We start from the raw sequence: 25,265 nt of genomic DNA on the forward strand, positions 1-25,265 counted from the left end.
GCTCCCCAAAATGCCACATATCCGACAAAGATGTAACTCACCAGATAGCTTCCAACAGGGGTTGATGAGGGTGCAAGGGGCATTGCTTTATTTACAGGGCTTATAGATTTTTCTTTTCACAGTGCTGTGCACCGTGGAATCAAAGTGGACTGAAACGTGAATCTGTTTCACAAGTATACTCTTCCTTCCTTGATATACGGGAACTGCAGATGCAGAGGGACAGGGCTGAAGCAGTTCTTTTGTCTCGCTGTTTTCTAATACTTTCTCTGAAGATTACACTGGCTCCAAGCCAGAACTGACCTTAAACTGAGTATGGGACTTGAACCTTAAACAATAGTAGTAGTTAAAATCAACAACTTTAAAGCAGCCAGGATGGTACGTGTCACACACAAATCTCGCTACCAGAAGTAGCAGATGAAAGTGGAAAAGAAATTTCTGTTCTATATCAACTTCCTCCCGTTTTTAGTTTTTGAGATCTCATTAATAGACATTTATTAAGGTATTTGAATGAGGGGATAAAAATTTTTTATCTTCTGCATTCTTAACTAACAGACAAAATATATATCGTCTGTTTTAAATGTAAAGAATACCAGAAGTATCTTTTTTCTAAAATTACATTACATTACTTTACTTTTGATTTTATAAACAGACAACTTAACTCATGCAAGTATGTAAGTATCTTTATATTTCTAGTGCAAACTCATATGCAACCCTGCATTTATGGAATCTGTTATTCAAATGTAAGCACAATTTATGTTTGGTTTAGGTAATGTTAGCTGAGCTAAAAGGAAAAGATGAAGTATACGCAGTGAAGGTCTTGAAGAAAGATGTTATACTTCAAGATGATGATGTAGACTGTACAATGACAGAAAAAAGAATTCTGGCATTAGCACGGAAACATCCATACCTAACACAACTTTACTGCTGCTTCCAGACAAAGGTAAGCTACATGAACCTTTTACCAGTTTATGCCCAAGGAACAATATTCACTGTTTCCCCAATAAAAGTCAGCAACATAAAAAGTACAGCAATAATTTGAAAATATTTCTGAGAAGTTTTTGGAATTTCATTGTTTCAGTAATACTGAGCCGGAGCACTGTTTGCTATTAAATAGCATAAATACTATTACCTTGTAAGTACCAGGAGATGGCAGTAAATTAGTTTAAAAATAGTTTTAAAAACCACATGCATAAACCACAAAAAAAAAACTACTGAGGTGCCATTTTCTGAGTTTGTTCTGTACATTAATATGATATATCATTTGTTGAATTAAGTACAAATGTTTCTAATGTCCAGTATTCAGAGTAAAAATTCTAAAATTATCTTGTCAGAAATTAGATTATGGCAGAAGACTTGTCTTTTTGGTTTTCTTGCGCAGTGTAGTATACAAAATGTTTAAAAGATAAAGGAAATGGGTATGCTGCTCACCAGCTAAGTTCCTGTAGTGCTAATGCCTCCCATATGCTTGAGGAGCAGGGAGAAGGAAAGGCAGAGAGCTGAGAGCCTGTTCCCGTGGCATGTTCCTTGTTGGTAATTTCTCATACAGTATTTCTCTTCATAGCACATGTTTTGGATTTACTCCTTAAATGTAAGTGAACATTTGGATGGTTTAGCTGACTCTCCAGGATTTCTGAATCCAGTCAGTCAAAGTGCTTGAAACCAGTTGTGTTCACAGAATATTTCTGGTTTTCATTTTTTTAGTCCCTTATTTCTCTCTTGTCATTCAGCTGAGCTAATGGTATTTACCTGATTGTCCAGAAAGCTTTATGGATGAAAAAAAACCCCACAAGGCAAATCTGTCTTGCAGATAGAATGCCAATCATGTATAAGTGAATTTATAGAAGCATCCGTTATTTTTTAAGTGGCTGATAAAATGTTTACTATTTCAAAGCACTATGGTTTGATCTTTTGCCTGTAGAATTAAATATGCCATTCATTTCAATGGGATGAGTTTTTGACCTGTAGGGAATAAGTTTAGAGAACTTCCTTCAAACTTCTGTTTGTTTTGTTGTTTGTTTTTTTTTCTTTCAGTAAGACGCTACATTGGAGTATTTTAGTCAATTTAATGGAAAAATTTGGCAGATTAAATGAAAAATAAAATTAGCATATTGAATGAAATTAGGAGTTACTAATGATGTGTATGAGTATATATGTGTGCATGTGTAAATACCTACATATTCACATATTATAACCAAAACTATGTATGGCACAAATGAGCAATTTCAATAATTGTATATGTAGAATTCAGAAAAGCTGTGACTAAAAGATATTCCAGCAAAGTTGTCAGCAAAGATAAAGAGGGCAGTGAGAAAGCCATAGGAAAACGGCTGGTAGGATCAAGATTATAGTGTGTTCAAAAATGCGAATAGCAAATGTTTAATATGTTTATACAGTTCTTAAAATAGTGAAAATGCATTAGTGTTTTATATGCTTTGAAACTGACACAAAAAAAAAATAGCCCAGGATGATGTGTATACAATTTATGTCTATGGAGGGTGTTTCATGCCTTCAGACTTTCATTTCATTTGAACATATGTGTGAACATACTCTTTAAATGTTTTAATGTGTTCTATTAAGTCTATAACTAGAATTAGGCATATTATTTCAGATGAAGAAAGTGATAAAAAGATTGTGCTGGGGTGAGAGGTAAATTCTGTGAACAGAGAGGGAACTTCAGGACTACTTCAGATCACAGTTCTTGAAGAGCAGGTAAATGTATCACTAGCCTGATGTAAATCATGTGGGAGAACATCGGTAAAGATCAGTTTTACGTTAAGTGAAGGCAGAAGGTTCTCCTGCTACTTCTCTGGTTTCCTGGACATTTCTTTTCTTTCGTATTTCTCATCTGCTCTCCCCTCTTCTGTATCGTGCTTTCTGCCTTCCTCCCTGCTCTCCAAAGACATTCATCAAAGTAAGATATTCAGAAATTCTTCTCATCATCTTCTCTCTTCCCAGATATCTTGACCAGAGAGGAACTATAGTTTGTGGCTTTGCTTGAACTCAGAGGAACTGATAGTTATGTGATTTGTAGTTCCAAGTCATAGGCCAGTGACGCTTATCAAACAACCAAAACTATACCTAGTGATACCCAGTCAAATTAAAAGTCCACAGTTGAAAATTGAAGGGGTTTTTTTCAGCATGACCATGAACAATTTGCAAAGAACTCTTTATAAAGTAACAAAAACCCAAAACATATGTAGAAGCAAAAGCAATACATCTGCTAAAGCTGTAAATTATTTATGAATTACAGCAAATGAAAATGTACGAAGTAAATTAGTCACTGAATGATTTGCTCAGGTTCAGTGGAAAAACAGGTACAAAAACTTGCTCAAACTACCTGGTCTGTGGTTAAAATAGCTTTACTGAGACAAAGGCTATTGTACAATAGAGTTTAAAATGTGTTTAACAGCAGTGTCTAGTTACTTGCACTGCAATTGTATGCTGTCCCATGGCTGCTGTACTTTGCAGAACTGGTCCTTGAAGTGATCATGCTGGAATTAGATTTTATGTTTCAGGTAGAGCATATTTGTCGTGTACGCCCAGACTTAATGGGAAAACTGACTCAGTATTCATTGTCAAAGCATTCAGAGGCTGACTTTATGTAATGAGATTACTTGCTTTGTTCCTCTTCCACAAAAATGTGAGTTTGACTTTACATATTGCAGTGTTTTCATTCGGTAATAAGGTGAAGACACTGCAGAAAAGTTGCCTAATAGGCTTTTTACAGTAAGTATGCTTCAATATTATTTGTTTTTCACATGGAGCAGACTTTTCATTAGTATCATTTACTAAGTGAATATTCTTGGTACTGGTATTTCTCGTGTTCCTTCTGGATCCGAAAGCTAACTTTGCTCAAACCAGTTTGCTTTAAGCTCATAAAAAAATGAGCCCCCCAAAAAAATCAACATTCTATATTAAAATTATATATATTAAAATATTGTAAGTCACGGATTGTTTTGCAGTCTTCTCCATTGACCTGGAATTCCAGAGAGCTGGGTTCTGTTCCAAAACTTGGGGTAAAGTGTATGCAGCAGCTGGTAGGACTTCAGCTGGTCTGTGTTTTTACGTGGAAGGAGCTCGTGAGACTTTAGCATAGCCTATCTTATAAAACCAAGTCACAGTTGGATAGTATTTTTCAATACTCATATACTGTGGCAGCATTTCTCTTCTTGTTTTGCCAGAATCTGGTCAACATGTCTATCAATGTATTCAGGGATTTTATTTTTGTTTCGCTTGTAGTCTGTCAACTGGGATATAAATGAAGAATACTGCATTCTGTATTCGGCACTCCAATAGCAAAACTTGCCCAAGGCAAGCATACAGAGTACAGCATTTTTGCAGTAACTGACCTTTGCTTATCATCATCTTTGATTTGCTCAGGGCTTCAGTGTGTCCTTTATTGAGAAAATGTTGGGTTTTTTCAGGACTACTAGTGTTTACATTATTTTTTTTCACTCTTCCTCCTATCTTCTCCTTCTCTTCTTCTCTGTGCTGGTTCCTTCTGTTTTCACTAAGGACTATTGTACCTGATAATCATGCTGATGGTGCCGACTTCCCCCCTCCCCAGTGTCCTCTTCACTCCAATCTCATACCATGCTTCAGTGATCAGCTATGGAACGGTATCAGCTTTAGGTTTTATTGATAAAGTTTCAGTCAGGTAGCCAGTAAAGGAGGGTTAAGTATTTCTAGAGCTATTTTATCTGAAGACATTCTTGTATTTGTGATACTGTGCTCATAGTTAGAAGTTTCAGAACTGTGAAAATTAAAGTCTTTTTTTTTTTAGTAGAAAGTTGAGTTTCTACAAAACAAAGGTATAAGAAGCTTCACTTTATTCCTCCTATACCCCTGTCAACCTTCTTCATAGTACTTAAAATTTTCTAGACCTCTACTCTATGAGATGCATACACGTGTATGTACACACTCTATAATTTATGATGAATTATCCTAATAAATACTTTAGAAATAAAATGTTTTAAAAATTATTTAAGACAGTGAAAGCTTTATTACAGTAATTCATTTTAAATTTAGAAGACTAGAGAGCTATTGCTTTTGACATCTACCATTGGCTTTTTTAATCCAACTTGGAACTAGTACTCTCCTGCTCTTTCCAGAATACTATCTTCAACAAAATTGCTTTGTACACAGACATAGTAGGGAGTACTGTTAGTACAGAACAATGTTCCTGTTGAATGATAGGGTTGCATAACTTGTAAAGGATCCTTCATCAACATTATAGCTATTTCTATTAGAGAAAACAAGTAATTAAGTAAAGGACAGAGAAAATCAGAAAGTCGGTTACTGCAGGTAAATAGTTAGACTTATCTCACTTGTAAAACATTTTTTTTTTCCTTACAATTCTCTGCATTTTAAAGGCAGCTTATCTCCTCATAGTATGGCTCCTGAGCTGACCTGCAAGACCATTGCCTTCTTTCCTGTGTTTTGGTGTTGTAAGATAGAGATTAGCCACATGATAGTGGCAGAACTGAAGAACATCTAGGAATAGGCTGTAGTGACCTGATTACAACTATGTTGACCCCTTAACTGTTATGTTCTATCTCGTGACTTACTACTGGTTTATTCTATATTGTGAGTACTGTGCTTCAGGTACTGTTCTTTTCTGCACACTTGCCCTGTATCCAGCACACTCTGGGTAATGCTACAAGGCTGGCATTTATAAAGCTAAGATTTAGGAGATTTTGTTTTAGTTTCAGCTGTCACGATGTTCCTTTGTGATTTTTGGCAAATCTCTGAACCTTCTTCTGCATCACACCCCTCTGTAAAAAAACAAGAGTAATCAGTCCTCCTTCTACTCATGACTTGTATTTAAATGTTTCCAAGGAGGGTTTGGAAGTCCAGTAGTACAATATTATTATAAGGTACAAAGATCAGTATGGAAAAGGAGAACATAGCAAAAGGTGTAAAATGGAGCTGCGTTTTTAAAGTGGCTTGTTTTATTTGTGTGAGAAAATGTAAAACAGCGAAAGGAAGGAGAATCATATGCCTCTAATGTCTTTGAGTCATGTTTTCTAAGTTAATTTAAGAAGAATCACTGTAGTATGTGACCAAAACTGTCTTTGGCAATGTAAAAGTAAGTCTTATTTCTTTTATGTGTATTTGTACAAAAAAAAAAGTAAATGTCTTCTGTAATAATAGCTCAGAGGAGTGTCATTTATGATATACAGTGCAAATTAACCTAACTGGCCACTGTTACATTTGTCTGGGACTAATCAAAGCTTATAATCCATTTCATCTGGTATTTTTGTGTGTTCGTTGCTAAGCAGCTAAAGCCATTATGCAGATATTGCTATATGGATGTAATCTGTTTAGCACAAGTTTGCATTGCCTTTTATTACTGATTAGTGTCAAATTAGAACTTTTTAGGGCCCGATTGTGTTCATTATTGCCCCTGCTTTGGTGAATTTGTTCATGTGTGAGACAAAAGACTAAATTAGCCCCTGTATTTTTAGCTATTTCGGTGCCAAAATATTTTAATACTATTTAAATATTAAATTATTGACAAAGATTTCTTAATGGTAAGTGTTAGCTGGTAAAAAGATAGAATAAAATAGTAGGTAAGCATGAAACAATGTTATTTATATTGTTTATGTTATGGTACATTTTAATATACATTTATAGAACCATAGAATCATAGAATAGTTTGTGTTGGAAGGGACCTTTAAAGGTCACCTAGTCCAACGCCCCTGCAGTGAGCAGGGACATCAACTAGATCAGATTGCTCAGAGCCTCGTCCAGCCTAGTCTTGAATATTTATACATATTTATATTCAAACTCAATTTTAATATTTTGTTTACCTGTATTATTATATATGCATATGCACAGCATATGTGCTTTGGTAGCTATTTTTTAATTCCCAGCTAGTTTCTACAGGTAGTTTATATCATAAGAAATTGAAATTAACTAATATTGACTCATTGTTCAGAATATTTCCTGAAGCATTGGAAGTTAGAGTGGTATCTGGTGATGTCTCATGTATCATACAGTCAAGAAGTCATGTAAATACATGAAATTTTGGCAGAATAAGAGTTTTCAGAAATTTGGATTCTGTGTATGTTAAATTTAGATTTTCTATTGACTGCTACACAGTATGAATGCATTGACCATGAGCATTGTATTGTCTAGAAGTAGACACCGTGGTCAAGAATAGTTGGAACGGTGAAGCTGATGATTAAATACTGTAATCATTGTCTCTCACACACAAGCCCCTGTTTCCAGCATGATGACCCGGTTTTGGGAAACTGCTATTATGCTGCTCAGTTATTGCTAGCTGCTCTTGAAGGATTATTGAAGCCTGGTTAGCTCACTGAAGATTCATTGTTCGCATTAGTCCTTTTAGTGTTAAACTTCAAGTCAGGCTGTCAGTGCAGCCAGGCTCAGCAAAGGCCCGTAGGAGAAATTACTCCTTCAGCGTCAATCAGAAGAGTCTAAATGCTTCTCTTTCAGACAGGAAAGACTTTTATGTTGTCATGTAGCACCCAAACTGAACAGGACTCTTTCACACCCTCTCAAAGCTAGGGCTTGTTCCTAGTTTGCATGTATAAAAGTGAGGGCTGCAGCTGCAGCTCCATGGATTGCTTTGCTGTAACCAACTGAGGCCTCAACAACCCCAGGAATAGTCCCAAGTCAGCATCTGTGGCCAGAATTCACTGCAACTGCTGTCATGAAATAGGTGAGGGCAAGCTGGAGTTTGTACTGATTTTATTTACCTTGGTCCTCATGCCTGCATATTAGGCTTTTAAAGTTAACTATGCCAGTAGTTCACTGTGTTAGAAACATCTTAGTGTAGCCAAGCGTGAAATTCAACTTAAAGATTTTAATCCTGCTGTGATCATGTGCAGACAGGAGGTTTTTAGGATAACAGGTGGAGCTCAGGGCCTTTTAGGTACTGTTTTCATACCTCATGGACAGAGTAGCTGGAACTAAGTATTGCACACTTTCCCCCTTGAGAAAAATCTGCTTCTCCAGTTGAGACATGTTTTAGGGGAGGAATTTTCAGAATATCTACCAGATGCTTTGCCAGTAACTTTCCTGGCAAGTCTGTCTGTCTTGTACACTGTGCTTTAGCAGAGATCAGAGGAGACAAGAACACCGTCATCCAAACAAGGCAAAGTGGGTAGCAGACTTTGAACAGAACTGGAGTAGACCCAATGCTTACTGGGTCCACAAAATCTCTGTAACAGGCTTTGCACTATGGCTGTGTGAACATCGTGCTGATTGGTTCCTCATCTGGCATTCTTGGTCTTACAGCTTTTGTGGGAATGGAGTACTCTTCCTCATCCAGCAACAATGCTGCTTTAAATGAAATCCTGCAGGTTAAGGCTGGCTTGTGGCTTTTCAGTTTTGTCTTGGGAGAGAGGAGTGGGAAGGATAAAGGTAAACTGCCTTGTGGCAGCAGCCCTTGGAAGAAGTGTGCGTGACTGGTCTACAGCAGGGTCTGTCACCCTGCAGCCATGTGCTGTGACCCTCCTTTCTGTCTTTTCTCTGTGCCTAAGTCTCTCACACCTGGTGTAGGATCCTCCTTTTTGGAAAGAAGACAGCTGAGTACATGACCTATGTGAACCCACTGGATCTTTGTCCTAGCACTGTTTGTGCTTTTTCTTGTATTTCATAGCTATAAAGCACTATTCACAATTTCCTTCTGATGGGTTCAATATAAAAATGAATTTGTAAAAATAAAGCCTATCTTAAAAATAAGTGGAAATGTAATGCTCACATGGGTAGCTATCAGCTTTTAAAAGCTATTTAAAGAAAGCTTGTTTTACCCAAGAGATTGTGGGAGAACATTTAATACTGTGTTTGTTAGGTCTTACTCTTAGAAGTAAACACTAACGCACCCCGAAGGAAGAGGGAGGAAAAAGGAAACTGCATATAAAATTTTATTCTTCTGCAGCTTCTTTTCTAAATGCAGGAAATCATCATCTTTGGAATTCATTTGTGCACTTTAATACACTACTTTTGTTTTTTGTAACAACAGTAAGCTTAACAAATTATAATTGTACACAAGAGAATTTCACCATGGGAAACAAGTGGAATTTACAAACATTTGGTTTTGCATCTTTAGTAAAATTTTCATTGCTTTTTTTAGCATGTAGACAGAGTAATTTTAGTTTTGACGTAACGTGTCTTCTGCACCATAGACCATGAGTGAGATGGGCCAAACTTGAGTAGGGTATAACTTAAATTACACTCTTTCTCTTCTTCTCAAAACCACACCATCAGATTATTTTTACACTGTTAATGGGTGTGAGAGGAGATTTAAGGGAATCCAGTTTATGCCATTTTATCTCACTTGTAGGTAAGTACTTCTAGGAGAAACACACACACTTTTTTGATGGCAGCAGGGTTTACTCTTGCCTAATTACTGTGGAGTAAGAGTAGTTATGCCCAGCCTGTAGTCTCATGCTTTTCTGAGTGGAAGCTTGTAGAGAGCTTCTCTGTGTTCTCACCTAAGGTGAGTCCAAGGCCATTCTGTAAGCTGAGAAGTATTCAGTGCATTGTTTTATCTCCTTAAAAAAGAAGACAGGGAAGGTGATCTATGTCAGCTTAACAGTTACGAGAAGTGACTCTGGAGGAGAGTGAGCGGTCTGTCACTTGTGGGCCTGTGATTCCAGTGTCTCTACGCCAGGGCTGCAATGCTGTGTAAGAAGTATATACAACTTCCACTGACAGTAAGAACCAGTAAACACAGACCTACAAAACATGTGCAGGTAAATTGTATCTCAGCATTAATGCTTTCTCTTCCCTTCTAGTAAACTGATCAGTCATTAAAAAGTAATTGTTCAGAACTAAGAAAACCTGAATAATAAAGACTCCTTCCAAGTCCTGACTGTGCTTATTCATGCATTCATAGGAATGCAAAGAGTGTTTAGCAATCTGGAGATCATGACAGTGAACGTTAGGTTTTGGACTGGGCTATTTCATCTTAGAGCAGATGGCTATGAACTACTGTGAAACACTTTCCATTCTCCACTTTCCATGTCTAAAAATGTGCATAGTCACCTATGAATGAGACTGAAAAGAGAGAAAGGGCTCTGAGTTTTAGTTAAAGTTCCTTGTCATAGCAAGTAGATTCTGATTATTACTGAAGTGTGAATTATTTATATTGTGATCTCAGAATATATTCTTCTAACATGTCTATTATGTTATAAAACTAGTATAAAACAGTGTTCTAAATTATTTTGCTAAGGGAAATCCTCTGCTTAATTTGCTCAGTCTTTCTCTTCCTCCACAGTGTAGCACAAATACTTTATTTTTCCCGCGTCGAGTGTACTAATCCATCTTTTCCTGCATCACACAGTGTATTTAATAACTGTAAGTCTCTTTCCCATGCACAGTCACTCTCTGTGTGTAAGGTTAGCTTTGTTATGACCAGACCACTGTGTCCTCTAAGGATTAATGAGGTTTTGTTGGAATGCCAGTCTCTTAAAAATAATAATAATCCAGTGACAGTACTTTAAATAATTTCAATAATAGCAATAGCTATGCTGGAAAAAAATTTTCTTCTTTTAAAAGCAGTAGATTATAAGGGAACTGAGTATTCATGGAAGGCACTCTGAAGTTTAACTTACAAACTTAACTACTTTAATTGCGTATGGAATAATACCAGCTAGTAGTAAGTCTGCGTATTTCCGTAGACTGATTTTTAAGATGTGACCTAGAGAGACCACCCTATTTTATCCTTAATACATCCAAGAAAGACCCAGTTATGATTCTTCCTTTCAGAGTATGTATGCCTTGCCAAGTACACGAGAAGGAAAATTGGCCTTTTAGGTACTTAACTTTCCATTCAGCCGATAGAAGGATGAAAGGGATCCATTTAATAAGCTGGTATAAATAAGGTTTTCCAAGAAGCTTCACAGAATCACACAACATAAGTAAATTCAAATACCCTAATTGATAAGTGGTTTCTTGAAAAGTCTATGTTGGTACTTATTTTCTCTTTTCTATCATCGGAAAGCCAATATTAAAATAATCATGCAAAATTCTACCCATTAAAACTGCTTCCTGAATTGTAGAAAAAACTACGCCCTGAAGATAAAACGCGCTATTTTCTTCAGTGCTGCTTTGCTCACTTCAGAGGGTTTGGATGGCTTAAATGATGGCAGAGTTTTGGACAGTGTTTACTGTTGTTTGACTAATTTATACTTGTGAATTGCCAGGGTTTTCAGCTGTGTGAAGCATATGCTTTGCCAAAAATTAATCATGTTCTGGAAACAGGAAAGTAGGGAAAATAAAGCAGAAACAATTAATGCTTTTAAAGGTCACTGTTGCATTTATAGAACTACAGAAATCCAGACAGTGAGGAGAAGTGTATGAATAATGACTTTCAATAGGTATTGAAAAAGACGGGCTCAGGTAGCTCATGATTATCATATAGAACAAAAAAAAAAAATCAGTATGTGATGCTTACACAGATCAATGGATATTTATGAAGAGCTTCATTTTCAGGAAGGGTTATGAAAATGTGTTGAACAGACAATGCTATAGGTAGACTAAGGATTTTGCACATATTTATCAGTTTTCATTAATTCTGTGTGCTCATGTAGTTTTTCTCTTGAAACGTTAATTTTTAACCTCTTGCTAGATTCCTTTTGTACACTTTTGGAAAGCTAATTTGTACAAATGGCCAAAGAAAAGGCAATTACAGGCTCTGATCTCATGAAGAACTGCAAAAGACATACTAATGTAAGAACAGCCAACGGATTGTTTGGCCCAGTATCCTGTGTCTGGCAGTGCCAAAGCAGATGCCCAGGGAGAATGTAGGTACAGGGTAAAGTGTATCATGACATTTTTCCAGAATACTATCCAAGTATCAGGAGATCGATGGCTTAGGAATTTCAGGAGCCAAAAATGGTGGTTTTGCACATAATGAGGTGGCATCTTTGCACATAATATTGTTTGTGGGAACTGTTAAAGTGAAAAACTATTTAGAAAAGTAAATGTTGGAGAGCATTGTGTTTTGTTCTCCACCCTGGAGTGGAGAAATCTTCTTAATACCACATCTGCAAACAGATAACCCTATAGTGCAGTATAAATATTTATACTATTTCTTTTTAACAGTATTTCTGAAAGTAGTGTCTATACCATTAAAAATCTGCAAGCTGATGTAGCTGCACTGTTTCTCCATCATCTTCTACAGTAGAGAAATAATGTATTTGATCACCTGGAAATAGCAACTAAGCATAGTGAGGTTTCTCAGATAGAAAAAAAACATAATTCCCTCCAGGTGTTTGGTATGCGTTTCCATAATGTATTGTTATAGGATCATAGAATCATAGAATGGTTAGAGTTGGAAGGGACCTTCAAAGGTCATCTAGTCCAACCCCCCTGCAAGGAGCAGGGACAACCCTGACTAGATCAGGTTGCTCAGAGCCTCATCCAGCCTGGCCTTGAACGTTTCCAGGGATGGGGCATCCACCACCTCTCTGGGCAACCTGTTCCAGTGTTCTACAACTCACATTGTAAAAAATTTTTTTCCTAATATCTAATCTAAATCTACCTGCCTCTATTTTAAAACCATTACCCCTCGTCCTATCACAACAGGCCCTACTGAACAGCCTCTCCCCATCTTTCTTGTAGGCCCCCTTGAGGTACTGGAAGACCGCTATAAGGTCTCCCCGGAGCCTCCTCTTCTCCAGGCTGAACAGCCCCAACTCTCTCAGCCTGTCCTCATAGGAAAGGTGCTCCAGCCCTTTTATCATCTTTGTGGCCCTCCTCTGGACCTTCTCCAACTTCTAATGCATACATTAGATGTAAAAAATAGCAGATGCTGTAATATAGGTAAATAGTACATAATACATTTGACAGAACAGTTCTCAAGTTACATTTTCCATCACTGAAAGCTAAGGTACTGAAAGAAAGAGATAAGTGTTACAGTGTCTTGTGCTTTCTCATCAGGAACGTAAGCAGTGAACCACAGCTGGCAATGTCATGCCACAGCCAAAAGGGCATCATGCATAATGCATTAGACTTAGTTAAGAGGCATGCCAAAGAGTGATGCCATCCTCTTTCAGATTTTCGGTCTGCGGTGTTCTTTTGTTGAGTTTCTGAAGTAGAGATTAAATAAAGGTTATTTTATACTTAATTCAGCCACTTTTTAACAGATTTATCTGAGCATTTCTTAAAAAAAATAGAGTATAGACAACTCTTTCAGAAATGAGAATAGCTGTGTGGGATGTATTGATGAGTATAACCCATGGATTCATTTATGGACCCATATAGTAAGAGAACCAGTTCTAAAAGAGAAGTTAATTAGCTTTTTGGACATCCAAGCAATCTCACTTGTATTTTTAGATAAAGAATGAAAATGAAATGGTTTGGGCAGAAAAAGGGGCTGTCTTCAGGAGTTTAAAATTCAGTACAGCCGTGTGATGTCTTTAACTCCTGGGAAGTCCTCTTTGGTTGCATTCAGATGTGAAAAACTTGGTGGTCATGTTGCTGAGGCCACATGTTCACTTTGTGCATTGCATATGTAAACATCTCCTTCATGCTTGCAGTATTCAAGACAAATCCTTTAATGGCAACTGCTATATTGCAGCAGCATAGGAAAGGAAGCTTGCAGAGCTGTTCTAGCATAAGGAGAAACAGGAAGATCATATCTAATGAGATTTCTGGATCAGAAATGAGGGAGTTTTAGATAGGAATCTGGGTTTAAAGAAGTTTAAACTTACCAAACCTCTGACCTTTTGGAAATCTGCCATGAATCTGTGGGAAAAGTTAGGAAAGAATTGTTGCTGGGTGATATGCCCGAGGAGATTAACTGCTTTCCACACTGCAGTTCAGTGTTGTATTATTATATAAAACACTCAAAGTGGTTCAAATATCCCTTAGGCTAACATGTAATCTCAGCCACATGTGTAACCCAATATCTGAGTATTGTTTCACTCTGCTTTTCAAATGGATTTAGACCGATGATTTGGGTCTAAGAAGCCACAGGCAGCTCCCTAGAACCTAAAATTTCACCAGGTTCAGGATTTTATACACAATACAGACTTCATTAAAATTCATTAACCATTATCTGATTGCACAGTTAACATCATTCTGCAAATAGCATTGACAGAAAGGAGGTTTATTTACTGGCCTTGTCCAGAGAAAAGTAATGTTTTATCCATTAGTAGTATGTTGTTTTTAAAGTTGTTTACATTCTTTGAGGAAATGCGGAAGCTACTGATTGAAGAGGTTAGAGGACATATGAGTTTATGGGTTCTTTTTGAAAATACTCTTGAAGCAAATGCTAAATTACATTATTCAAGTAACAGACAGCAGAGAGAACATTGTGTCTTGGCACACTGACTTTACTGTCTTACATTTGAATAAAGAAATCTAAACTATGAACAAAAAGTTCCCAGATCTTATCATGATACAGTGAAGAATTATATCATTTTTTTGGTCCTACCTACAGGTTTTGCTTGCAAGTTACTGCCTTTGTCAAATTACTGATGGTCTCAGAAAGATAAACAGACTACAAATAAAATTATTTGATGGTTTAAGTGGACTGCTTAGAAGGTTAAAATCATGATAATGTGTTAAAGAAAAATTCTGAGGTTTTTATTTTTCCTTTTCCTTCTTTTTCCCCAGTAAGGGTAGACGTCTGTTAATTTAATAGGTGGCAATTTGTGATCTTTCCTTAAAGTTCTCCTTTGAATTATGTAAATTGTTGTCCCGTAGAAACCTTAGGTTATAAACTTCAAAGAAGTCTCACGGAGCCTCAAGGTGAAAGTAGGGGAAAATTTCAGAAAGACTTTCTCTCTCCTGTGGAACTAAAGACATGGGAAATTGTGTCAGTACAACTGAAGTTTGCTTTGAAATGCTGGGTTAGCATGACCGCAAAGTACTGAATGGGAAGCTTCCAATCACTGCTGGTGTCCTTACTGAATCACAAAGGCTAAGTTTCTGCAAATTGTTACCGCTGCTCTTTTGTTCATAATTCCAGAGAACATTTTTTAATGATTAATACACTTTTTCTTAGAATGAAATATTGCACTGGGCCAAGGTTACAGCATGTTATATTCCCTGAACATGTTTTAGTCCAGTAGTAGTTGTAGAAATGCAATGTGAAACCACAGGGGGCAAATATAAACTACGAGTTCAACATTTTATAATCTTAAAAAGCTGGAAATATATCCCACTGATGTTCTTTTTCTCCTAAAACATAAGATTCTAATTCTTGTTTGTTATCAGACACGGATTGCATCGTTTTGCTTTACTGGCTTGCTCTTAGTCTATCAGTTCAGTTCTTGTGGCCCAAGTGTAGTTTTTGATCCTGAACTAAGAAAGATAAAAACTTTGCCTTCTCCTTGCCTTGTTTCACATAGAACTACAACTGCTATAAAACAAAATTAAAATAAATAAATTGGAAGTTACTGCATTTTTTTAGTATGTGAACCTTTGACATAAGTTTTGAAATACACAATTCACCAGTTGTTGTTTACAGGGTACTGATGACTATGAACAAGAGGGTGTTCATATATTAAATTCTTCCATATGCTGAAAAGCTTTGCCACTTCAGGGGCAGAACACTCTACACCTTGAAGTTCAAAGCCTAAAATAATTGAAATTATAAAAATAAATGCAATCATGCTTCTCTCTAATACACACAGAGTGCAATCAGTTGATTTATAATGAAAAGAAAAATAGCTGCTTTTTTTTTTTTTTTTTTCGTGAGAGCTCAAACTTAAATACAAACTTAAATACTCTGTCTACCAGAAAGGGAGAGATAGTATACATCAGCAATCACAGGTACAATTACTCCTTTTTTTAGAAATTTAGCAAATACCTATTATGGGTGGTCCTTTAAAATTTTTTGTTGCAATCCTGTTTCCATTATCCAAAGAGAATACATTATTCATGCATTATTTAACAACAGGCATTTTGCCTTAACTTTGCATATGCAGTGAAAAAAAATTCCTGAAAGGAATTTCCCATAGTTCTCAAACTGTTATGAAGCTTCCATCACTCCACTGTTTGTAAATACCGTTGACATTTTCATAGCTGATGCTTATAATCTCACCAAGCCACTGCCTGTTTCTGCTTATTTTCTTAATATAAAATGCTATTGAACCTACTTCAAAACTTGCTGTTATACACATGGGATGGGATTTTTAACAGGTAAGCAACACAACTGAGTGCTTGTTTTTTACTTACTGCTTATCAAAACCTGTACCTATTTTTTCATGGTTTTAATCTCTATATGTTCTTTGTAGTCAGTCATGATATTGAGAAAAGAGCACTGAAAGCTCTGTCTTTTAAAGCCGTGTCTTAAAAAATAAAATTCAAGTTCTTACATTATCACTGTTTTCATTGAACAATTAAGAGAAGCTACAAAAGCTGTGGCTGGAGTTGTGATTTGATCCAGAACTCATAAAAATTACTTTGCTTTTGATCAGACTCATAATGATGAAAGCAAGATACTGTGTGATGGATGGCACTGTATAGATTTTAGCAATGTTTTATAGCATTTTACTGCTGCTGTCTGTCGTCTGATGAAAATGTTTATGGAAAGAATACAGAAAGTCTACTCAGTCCATATCTGACAGCCAGGTATAAGTAATAGAAAACTTTGTTCAGGATATTGCCCAGTTTGTGTGGAGTGAAGAAATTGGGTTGTATTTATTTTAATAGTAACTATATTTAATTCAATGAAGCTGAAAAAGTGAAATTAACTATTGAGGGGTGAAAAATGGAAAATAAACAGTTTGGATCCGTTTGTACCAAACAAAACACTGGTGTTTTATTCCAGGCCATTTGAACATTGACCAATTAATAGCATGTTTTCATGACATGTGCACACTGATCTAAGACCATGCTGCTGCTGATGGAGGAGGACATCTTCCCCTCTGCTCCTTCTTGCTAGGGGTACTCAGGCTTTCCATTGCCTCTGTTCCAGCGAGCCTTTGCATGGATGAGTTGAATCAGTTTGCTGGTAGAGCTGAAAACTAAAGTTGCAAAAAATAATCTGTGTGTCAACAAGGAGCTCTAACCTGCCTGGCCTGAGAGAGGCAGCAAGTGGGAAGGGGGGTGGTGGCCCTCCTCAGTAGCAGTTCACTGCTGGGACAGTAAGCTGGCTGTGAGGTCTTATGCAGCCCTATCTGTGCAGACAGTAATGGATTTTCTTCTTTAAAAGAATAATAAGAAAATTTGAACTGCAGTTTTTTCACATTGGTGTTTTGTGACTGTAATCACCTTAGATGTGATCCTAAACTCTTTATTCTCATGATTGCTATTAAATTGCTCACGAGAATGGAAAACAAGATTTGTGGGTCAGGTTTGATCCTTTTGAAGATAATGGTTATATTCCCACTGACTTCAGAAGGGTCAAAACACTAGCTTTCCTTTTTTTTTTTGGCCATGACTAGAAGTATGTATTGCAGATGAGATGTGTCATTTTGTCATCTGTTAGAAATTCAGCTTTTGGCACTGCAAATGTGTGAGCAGCATGTGCAATTATTATTTTGTTTCTGGATTTGTTTTTTTTTTGTTTGTTTCATTTGTTGTTAATTCTAGTGTTTATACTCAATGAAGCCCCAGTAGTAGTTGCTATACGTAAATTAATTATGCTCTTAAGGTGACATGCCATGATTTTCCATGTCCATCTTTGGAAGTAATTATTTCACAGTATTAGATTAGGTGGATTAGATGGTATGTTACCTATGTCATAGAAGACTTATAATGGTTGATCCTGAATGGAATGTAAAATATCTGAATGTGGATTTTCAAAGGACAGAAAAAAAATTTGGCCAGTAGATTTCTGTCTATCAAATGGAGCACTTCATTTGGAAAACAGCTAGGGATTGCAGAACATTTGTATTATAATGTAGGGTGGTGTTGGCACTCTCCAGACACATCGATCTTTCAAGAACCTGCATGTCCTTGTGTATTCTCCTTTCTTCAGGTAGTTTTGTCTGAACTTTCTCAAATATCCCCTGCGACTGCCTGTCACTATCTTCTCGCAGGACTGCGAGCTCTCTAGGCAGGATCAGCCCCGCTCCCTGACTGCTCTGCTTAGCATCACTGCCAAGCACATGGCTGCTGGTTTGAAGTCTGCAATCTTGACATCCTGTGTTTTAACAAGGCCTGGCTCAGTTAGATAGATACAAGTCTTAACCTGCCCGCTACAGTTACTTTGTGCCTTACCCACTCTTACGGGAGTTTGTGGGATGAAATGGATAAAACAGGAAAGTCGAATAGACAAAATTACATGAAAGGCATGCACAAGTGAGTTTGCCATTGCTATTTGGATTGTGTATCATGAAGTGTTTTCTCATATGTCTTGAAATCCATTTGATTGAATATTTTTTACACAGTTTTGACTGCTTTTTGAAACAGTTTCTGCTTCCTATTCTAAATTGGAAAAAAGGATGCAGGGCAGTATGTTTCAAGAGACAGAAACAGGTTAGTCTGTCACTAAATCACGTGTATAAAACATTTGCAGGAATATGTTTGTATATTCATGCACACAAAACACATATGCTTTTGCTAGAGTATATTTCTATTGTTATAGTTGTTCAGTGTTCATCCAGCTTGCCCTATGCACACGTTAGTTATTTTCATAACCATTTCTTTAATATGTCTGCTATAATTTTTAAAAATTTTGATCTCTTTAAAGAAGTTTGCCTTTTTAATTTCTTCTTATTCTCCAAAAAATCTTGGCTTTCTTCTTGAGTTAATTTGAATTTTCATTTATATATTTATGATTAAGTTGGATTCAAGTTACAGATGAAAGCTAAATCTGCTGCAGTGATTTTAAACATGGGTTCTTCTTAAATTCGTTAATATGTATTAATAAAAGATAATTTCATAATTTGTTTAACATTTCTATATGTCTCAATGCTAGAGAAACAGTTCAACCCCACATAAAAAACACTTTGGACTGCAAAAAAAAAGCCCCCATTTGAACTCATTGGCACTGGGAAGAAGAGTGCTCAGTGTTGAAGGCTTATGGCTGATAATGCACGGAAATGATACTTGCTGGTCATTGCCTAGCAAGAGGAGGGTCACAACAGATGGCCATGTGGTTACTTTTGTGTGTTACAACACAGCCACATTTTTAATGCCGAGAGAAATTACCTGTGTGAAGAGAAATACGTGGAAGTTTATTATATTGGTAAGCTGTTCATATCTGTCTTTAAACAGAAAGACTTTTTGCAGTAAACCAACACTATACATGCTGGAGGCGTTTTTTGCATTTTTTTAATTTTTCTTCCAGTTTTCTAAATACAAAGTCTTCTGGCTTTATATTTCCAACACTTCAGTATGCTGAAGTAAGTTTTAAACTCTGTCTTCAGACGACTTTCAAGATCTATGAAACTTGATTTATCTGGATTCAGAGATGGATTAGGTCCTGTGTACATCCCAGTTATCTCTATCAGGAGTTCTTAAAAAGTTTTTTCCCCTAAGAATTCCTACATCTATGACTAGGTATGTCCTTTTCAATCTAGATGCAATACAGACATTTTGATTCAAGCTAGCTATCAATTTCTTGAGTTGGGTTTTTTTTTTTTTTGTGGAATTTTTTGTGTTTGATTTTTGTTGGGTTGTTAGTTTTTTTTTAGCATGTACACCAGTACTCTTGCTGACCTCCATTAAAGGTGTTTGTTAAGCGCAAAATTTTCTGTCCTAGATATTGAACTGTGTGTGGTTTAGAAGGAGAAAAAAAAAAAAATAAAATCTAAGTTTGCACTTTTAATGACCCAAACTTTCATTCATCATAGAATTCTGTGCTTAATCTGTTCTAGGATCTCTGCCATAATCTTATCGCTTTAATTATAGTCCACAAAAAATGCAAAAAATGTTATATAACTCTTTCTAAACTTGTTTGGGCTTCTTATAGACATACTTATGTGGCAGGAAAAACATAATGCAGTCCAACAGTGGCATAGGTAAAAAGTCATGCAAGCAACAGTTAGGATCTGATTTTCTAAAAAGAAACTTCTAGAGATATAGTGTTGAAAAGAAATAAACTTTGGAATATTAAACATTATATCACAAAGAATAGTTTCATTATAGTTCTCTGAAAAATGTGAACTTCGTAATCCCAAGTCTGGAGTTGAGACATTTTAACTTGTCAAATTGGAGTTCTTGCAAACTTTCTGGTTTTCCATATGAAGTCAGGTTCTAACAGATTTAAAATGTGTACCATAAAATTACTTGCATCATCTTCTATCTGTAATTTGGAAAACTATCATTTTATTGTTTTCACATAGAAATAAAAACCATTTGTGATTTATGCGTGTTGTAAAGATATATGCCTGTAGGTGTTACCCAGTGAGAATCAGAATGATTTTCTGCCTTTCTTCCTTTTGTGAAGGGTATCTGCATTTCCTTTCATGGGGTCCCTGAAAAGAAGGACTTTTTAAATAGTGGAAAAATTAAACTGTTTCTACATATTCTTACCTGCGCTGAGAAAACCAGTTACAAGTTCATCATTAATGTTGTCATAACTATAATGCTAAAGGCAAGGAAAAAAAGAGGGACTGGTTTTTATTTTCAGTTAACAAATCCTTTCTGTGTGTGTGGGTAGATTAAAGGTTTTTAAGGGCATTTTTGTAAGAACTCCTGACCTTTTCAGTTGTTCATTAACTCTAAGTTCCCTTGTTTATTTGTGCATGCTTTTTCTGTGTCTTCAGACTCAATTTTATTTTAAATCTGTCGTATTTTAATACTTAGTTTTTTAAAATGTCAAATAACAGGTCATAAAATCATTGTAAAATTTAGACTTAGAAAGCAAGATCAGCTTGATCAGTCTGCCTGGAAGCCAGAAGGTCTCTCACCTAGATAGTGCAAGCAAATCTTATGTGACAGTAAGTCAGGCCATTTGCAGAGAAGTCAGACTCATTTGTGAGAGCATAACAAAGCAGTTTCTGCAGGATTAGCCTCATGAATAGTGTGTGCGTTATACTGTGTGAATACGGTGTGTTATGGGAAATTCCATCATGTAACAGAAACACATTGGCTGTTGAATAATTTCATGGAAATTGTATGTAGCTGGTATTTGTGGATACAGACGAGAGTGGCAGACTGTAAGTATTGTAGAAGCATTTTTACTGTTGTTCAGGCCATCAGAATTATTGGAAAATATGGCATATAAGTTGGTCCACAACAGTCATTCTTGGTGAATGACACATGTTTTACAACATGACAAATTGTCTAGACTCAAAAGAATCTACATGTCAAAGCTGCCATTAGGTGATCACCATTATCTGACTGTGTCACCTTAATTCATAACTCTTGTAAAATCTATTATATGATGTACAGGACACAAAAGCTGTTGATATTTAGGAACAGCCTGCTGGAATAGGTATACTGGGTTTTTTGGGATATATCCAGGCATCCTGTTCTTGTGTGTTTTATCTTTGAAGTTTCTGGATTACAGTCAAGAATAGTCTGGGCATTTTGCGGGGTATGTCACATTTTCCTTTTGATAATGAGGAATTGCTTGTGTAACTTCTTGGCTTTGGTGGTTGCCACATCAGTTTTACTTTAAGATCACAATAACACAGAAAGTCATTGTTTTATTTCCCCTTTGTTAGAGCTTTAAAAGTCACCCATGTGTAATTGGTGATAGTGGACATCTGCAGTACCAGTCACATCCCTGTATTACTAACAGAGACTGCTAAAGGAACCTGGGGGCTTCCACAGTTCTTCTCCCTGGAGCAGGGAACTTTCCTGACCAGAAGTTCTCCAGCTGCACTTTAGTTTGTAATCCTTTTTCCATTAGTGATTGTTGTCCATCCTAGAAGAGGCTCTACTTAAAGTGTAAAACTCTGTGTGTATAGTTGGCAATCTCCTCCAAAATGGATTTTTAAGAGCTTTACTGGCACAAGGGCTGCCAGGAGTTTTGCTGCTGCTTTCAGATTGCAAAGATCATCTTCATGTATTTTTAGAATGTATATGCCCTTTATCTTCTCATATCAGGGCTATTTCTTACCACACAATCTCTGACTTAGTATTTTTCATTTGGTTTTGCTTGAAATATGTAGGAGTAACATGTAGTTTCAATGTCTGGGGAGGTCACTCAGGAGTTTGAATTTCTAGCCAACACTCGCATGTGAATTACTGCCTCTGAGTGGAAAGAGTGACTTCTGAGCCCTCCAAAGCTGCCAGAGCATTCATTTTGGTCCCCTCCACCCCTGCTTTTTTTCCTTCTATTTTTGATAGGCCTAAAATAAATATTGCTGAGGTATCCAAGAATCCGGGGGGCGGGGGCAGTTTCTCTGAGTGTATCTCCTTACATGGCACTTATCACAATAGTGCTTCTGCTAAACATTCCTCTTCTATGAGGCAGCACAGTGATATTTAGTTGCTTTTTTATGTCTTAGAAACAATTTTTGCAACTCTTTGAAATTGCTCAAATGCTCAGTTTTTCTGGGGCAACAAGTTTAGAGAAGAGATGATTCCAGCAATTAACAGCTCTGAGAAAGTATGCTGGCATACAAAGTATCTTATATAAGAAGTCAGATATTTTTTTCTTCCTCCCTTTTCTGCCCAACCCCTCTTCTGTGCTAGTCAAGGCCTTTGTTATAGCAATAGCCCAGCTGGATGTTACTTCCTCTGCTTAAGTGAAGTTCAAGAAACCAGCTGCTGCTTAAAAGAAAACTGCTTATTGTTAAGTTCCCCTTCTTCCCCCTGCCAAGGTTAAACATGTCGCTTCTCCATCAGCACCTCCAATGTAATGTGTCCCTAGATATTGTGGGGCACGCCTTCAAGGATATAAACCCAGTCTTTACCACATTACCTGCTGACGAGACAAAAAGATAGACAACAGTTTCTAATGTTAACTTAATGTTAGCCAGCCATGCCAAGATCAATTTCCCTTCCTTCAGAGGATTTTTCCTATCCACAAATGTAGTGCAAGGTGAAATTCTGGTTCTGTGGAACTTGTTGAGGACTACTAGGAAGATGTTCATTTTCGTGTTCTTACTCTTACCTGACTCTCTTCATCAGTTTTGTAAGGAGAGGTATTTTTTTCCCCTCATTATAAATCTCTTAAGGTGCTGTATAAAATCTTGTACTTTGGAATTTTTAATACAAGAATTTGCATAATAGTTCCCCAAAACTTTTTAGTCCAGTGATTTACCCACACTTACATCCAGTAGGATGTGATTGGCAAAGAATACATTAATATCTTCCTCATATGCCAGCAGCTACTTCTAAAGAAGTTTAGAATAATTCACTACTGTACTGAGACTTCCTGTGATTCAGGATTCAGCCTTCTGAGTATTCAGAATGATGTAGTCCTTAATTCCATCATTTTTATCTCAAACCATTGCTGTAGTAAAAGAGGAGGTATCTTTTTCTGTATCTGTGATAATCAGTGTGATGCCTTGTTTAGATACCAGGTGTAAACCTTATACTAATTTGTTTCCCAGGCTGAGTATTTATGGTTCTTTTACCACGTTGCCTGAATCCTTCACAAAACAATAAACAGAGTACCTACTCTGTGGGAGCGATTCAAACTGCTATGACTTTTTTACAACTGGAGATCTTAGGTACAGAGGGATTGCAGCCATAATCTTCAACAGTTTTGGGTTTGTAAAATGTCACTTGTGCCTAGATTTGTTTTGCCTAACTATAGCACTGAAATTTGAGATAAACTCTGTCTTCATGTAGGGAGCTGAGGTTGACAAGGCTCCAAAACTAGGCATCTTTATTAACTATCTTAAAGTTGGATGGAATAAAATTGTGCCCAGAGCATATTGATATATTTTCAGTATTAGTGTTTTATACTTTATGAACAACACTTTTTGTTTTACTTCATATATCACTGTTAATGTCCTAAACTTCTGCAGAGAGGGTGCTGGAGAAGAGAATCAGTGGCAATGAACTCTTAAACAGTGTGAAGAAAGAGGCCTGACTAGCAGAGTTGATGATGTAACCAAAGCAAGGACAGACTCCCTCTGTTTAGTGTGACAATTAATTCTGAAACCATCCTTTCTCCAAAACTCAGCTTCATTTACAACATTTCTTTAAGCTTTCCTTTAGTAAAAAATTGGGCTTTCAAAAGAAAATGTAGTCATTGTTTAAGTGAACAACAACATGTTGGAAGCTAAAGAGGCAGAGGGTGAATAGATGAAGGTTTACAAGCATTCTTAATTCTGGCGTTTCTTGGGGTTTGAGTCTTTGACTGCTTCTGTAATGTTCTTTTACATATTCTTTTGTGTGGTTTTTTATGTTTATTTACAAAACACATATGCGCTGTTGTATGCATACATATATTCATAGTGATGGGAAATCAAGCTTAGTCCTTTAGCCCCAGATCAAGCTTTTTACGGCTATAAGCAATTTCACTTACTTCAGGGATGTATATAATTTGACTCTAATTTTAGCTACTTCTTGTCTTTAGTAGTTTCAGATATACTGTTTATTTTCTTCATGGAGATCTATTCTTTGGCTTACCTTGACTGCATTTACTAAATCCTCACGACAAGAAGGGGTGCCGTGCTTGACCTTGTGCTCACCAACAGGGAGGGACTGGTGGGCATGTGAAACTGAAGGACAGCCTTGGCTGCAGCGACCATGACATGGTGGAGTTCAAGATCCACGGGGCAGCAAGGAAACTACATGGCAAGCTCTCTGCCCTAGACTTCAAGAAGGCAGACTTCGGCCTCTTCGGGGACCTGATGGGCCAAGTGCAGGAGGTGGCCCTGGAGGGAAGAGGGGCCCAGGAAAGTTGGTCCACATTCAAGGAGCACCTCCTCCAAGCTCAGCAGAGGTGCATCCTGATGAAGAACAAGTAGGGCAAAAAGGCCAGGAGGCCTGCGTGGATGAACAAGGAGAGCTCCTGGACCAACTGAAAGTGAAGAAGAAAGCCTATAGAGGGTGGAAGCAGACACAGGTAGCCTGGGAGGACTACAAAGAGGCTGTGCGAGTGGCCAGGGATTGGGTGAGGAAGGCTAAAGCCCTGACAGAATTGAATCTGGCCAGGGATATAAAAAGCAACAAGAAAAGCTTCTAGAGGTATGTAGGGGACAAAAGAAAGTCCAAGGAGAATGTAGGCCCCCTCTGGAAGGAAGCCGGTGTCCTGGTTACCCAGGACATGGAGAAGGCTGAGGTACTCAATTACTTTTTTGCCTCAGTCTTCACTGATAAGGGCTCTTGTCTCACCACCCAAGCTGTGGAAGGCACAAGCAGGGACTGCGAGGATGAAGAACTGCCCACTGTACTCAAAGAGCAGGTTCGGGATCATCTGAGGAACCTAAAGGTGCACAAGTCCATGGGACCTGATGAGATCCATCCACGGGTCCTGAGAG

The 25,265-nt window shown here is 37.1% G+C and overlaps 1 protein-coding gene across 1 annotated transcript in view; it reads left to right on the top strand.

The window, feature by feature from the left end:
- The window catches only part of PRKCE (protein kinase C epsilon), a 302,674-nt gene that overhangs the window by 198,467 nt on the left and 78,942 nt on the right, over positions 1–25,265 (top strand). Inside the window, exon 10 of the mRNA XM_086743822.1 lies at positions 767–940. Within this exon, the coding sequence (XP_086599948.1) occupies positions 767–940 (174 nt within the window). The remainder of the gene's footprint in view (positions 1–766; positions 941–25,265) is intronic.

Source organism: Chlamydotis macqueenii, chromosome 3 (assembly GCF_036417535.1).
Source record: "Chlamydotis macqueenii isolate bChlMac1 chromosome 3, bChlMac1.mat, whole genome shotgun sequence".
Taxonomy (NCBI): domain Eukaryota; kingdom Metazoa; phylum Chordata; class Aves; order Otidiformes; family Otididae; genus Chlamydotis; species Chlamydotis macqueenii.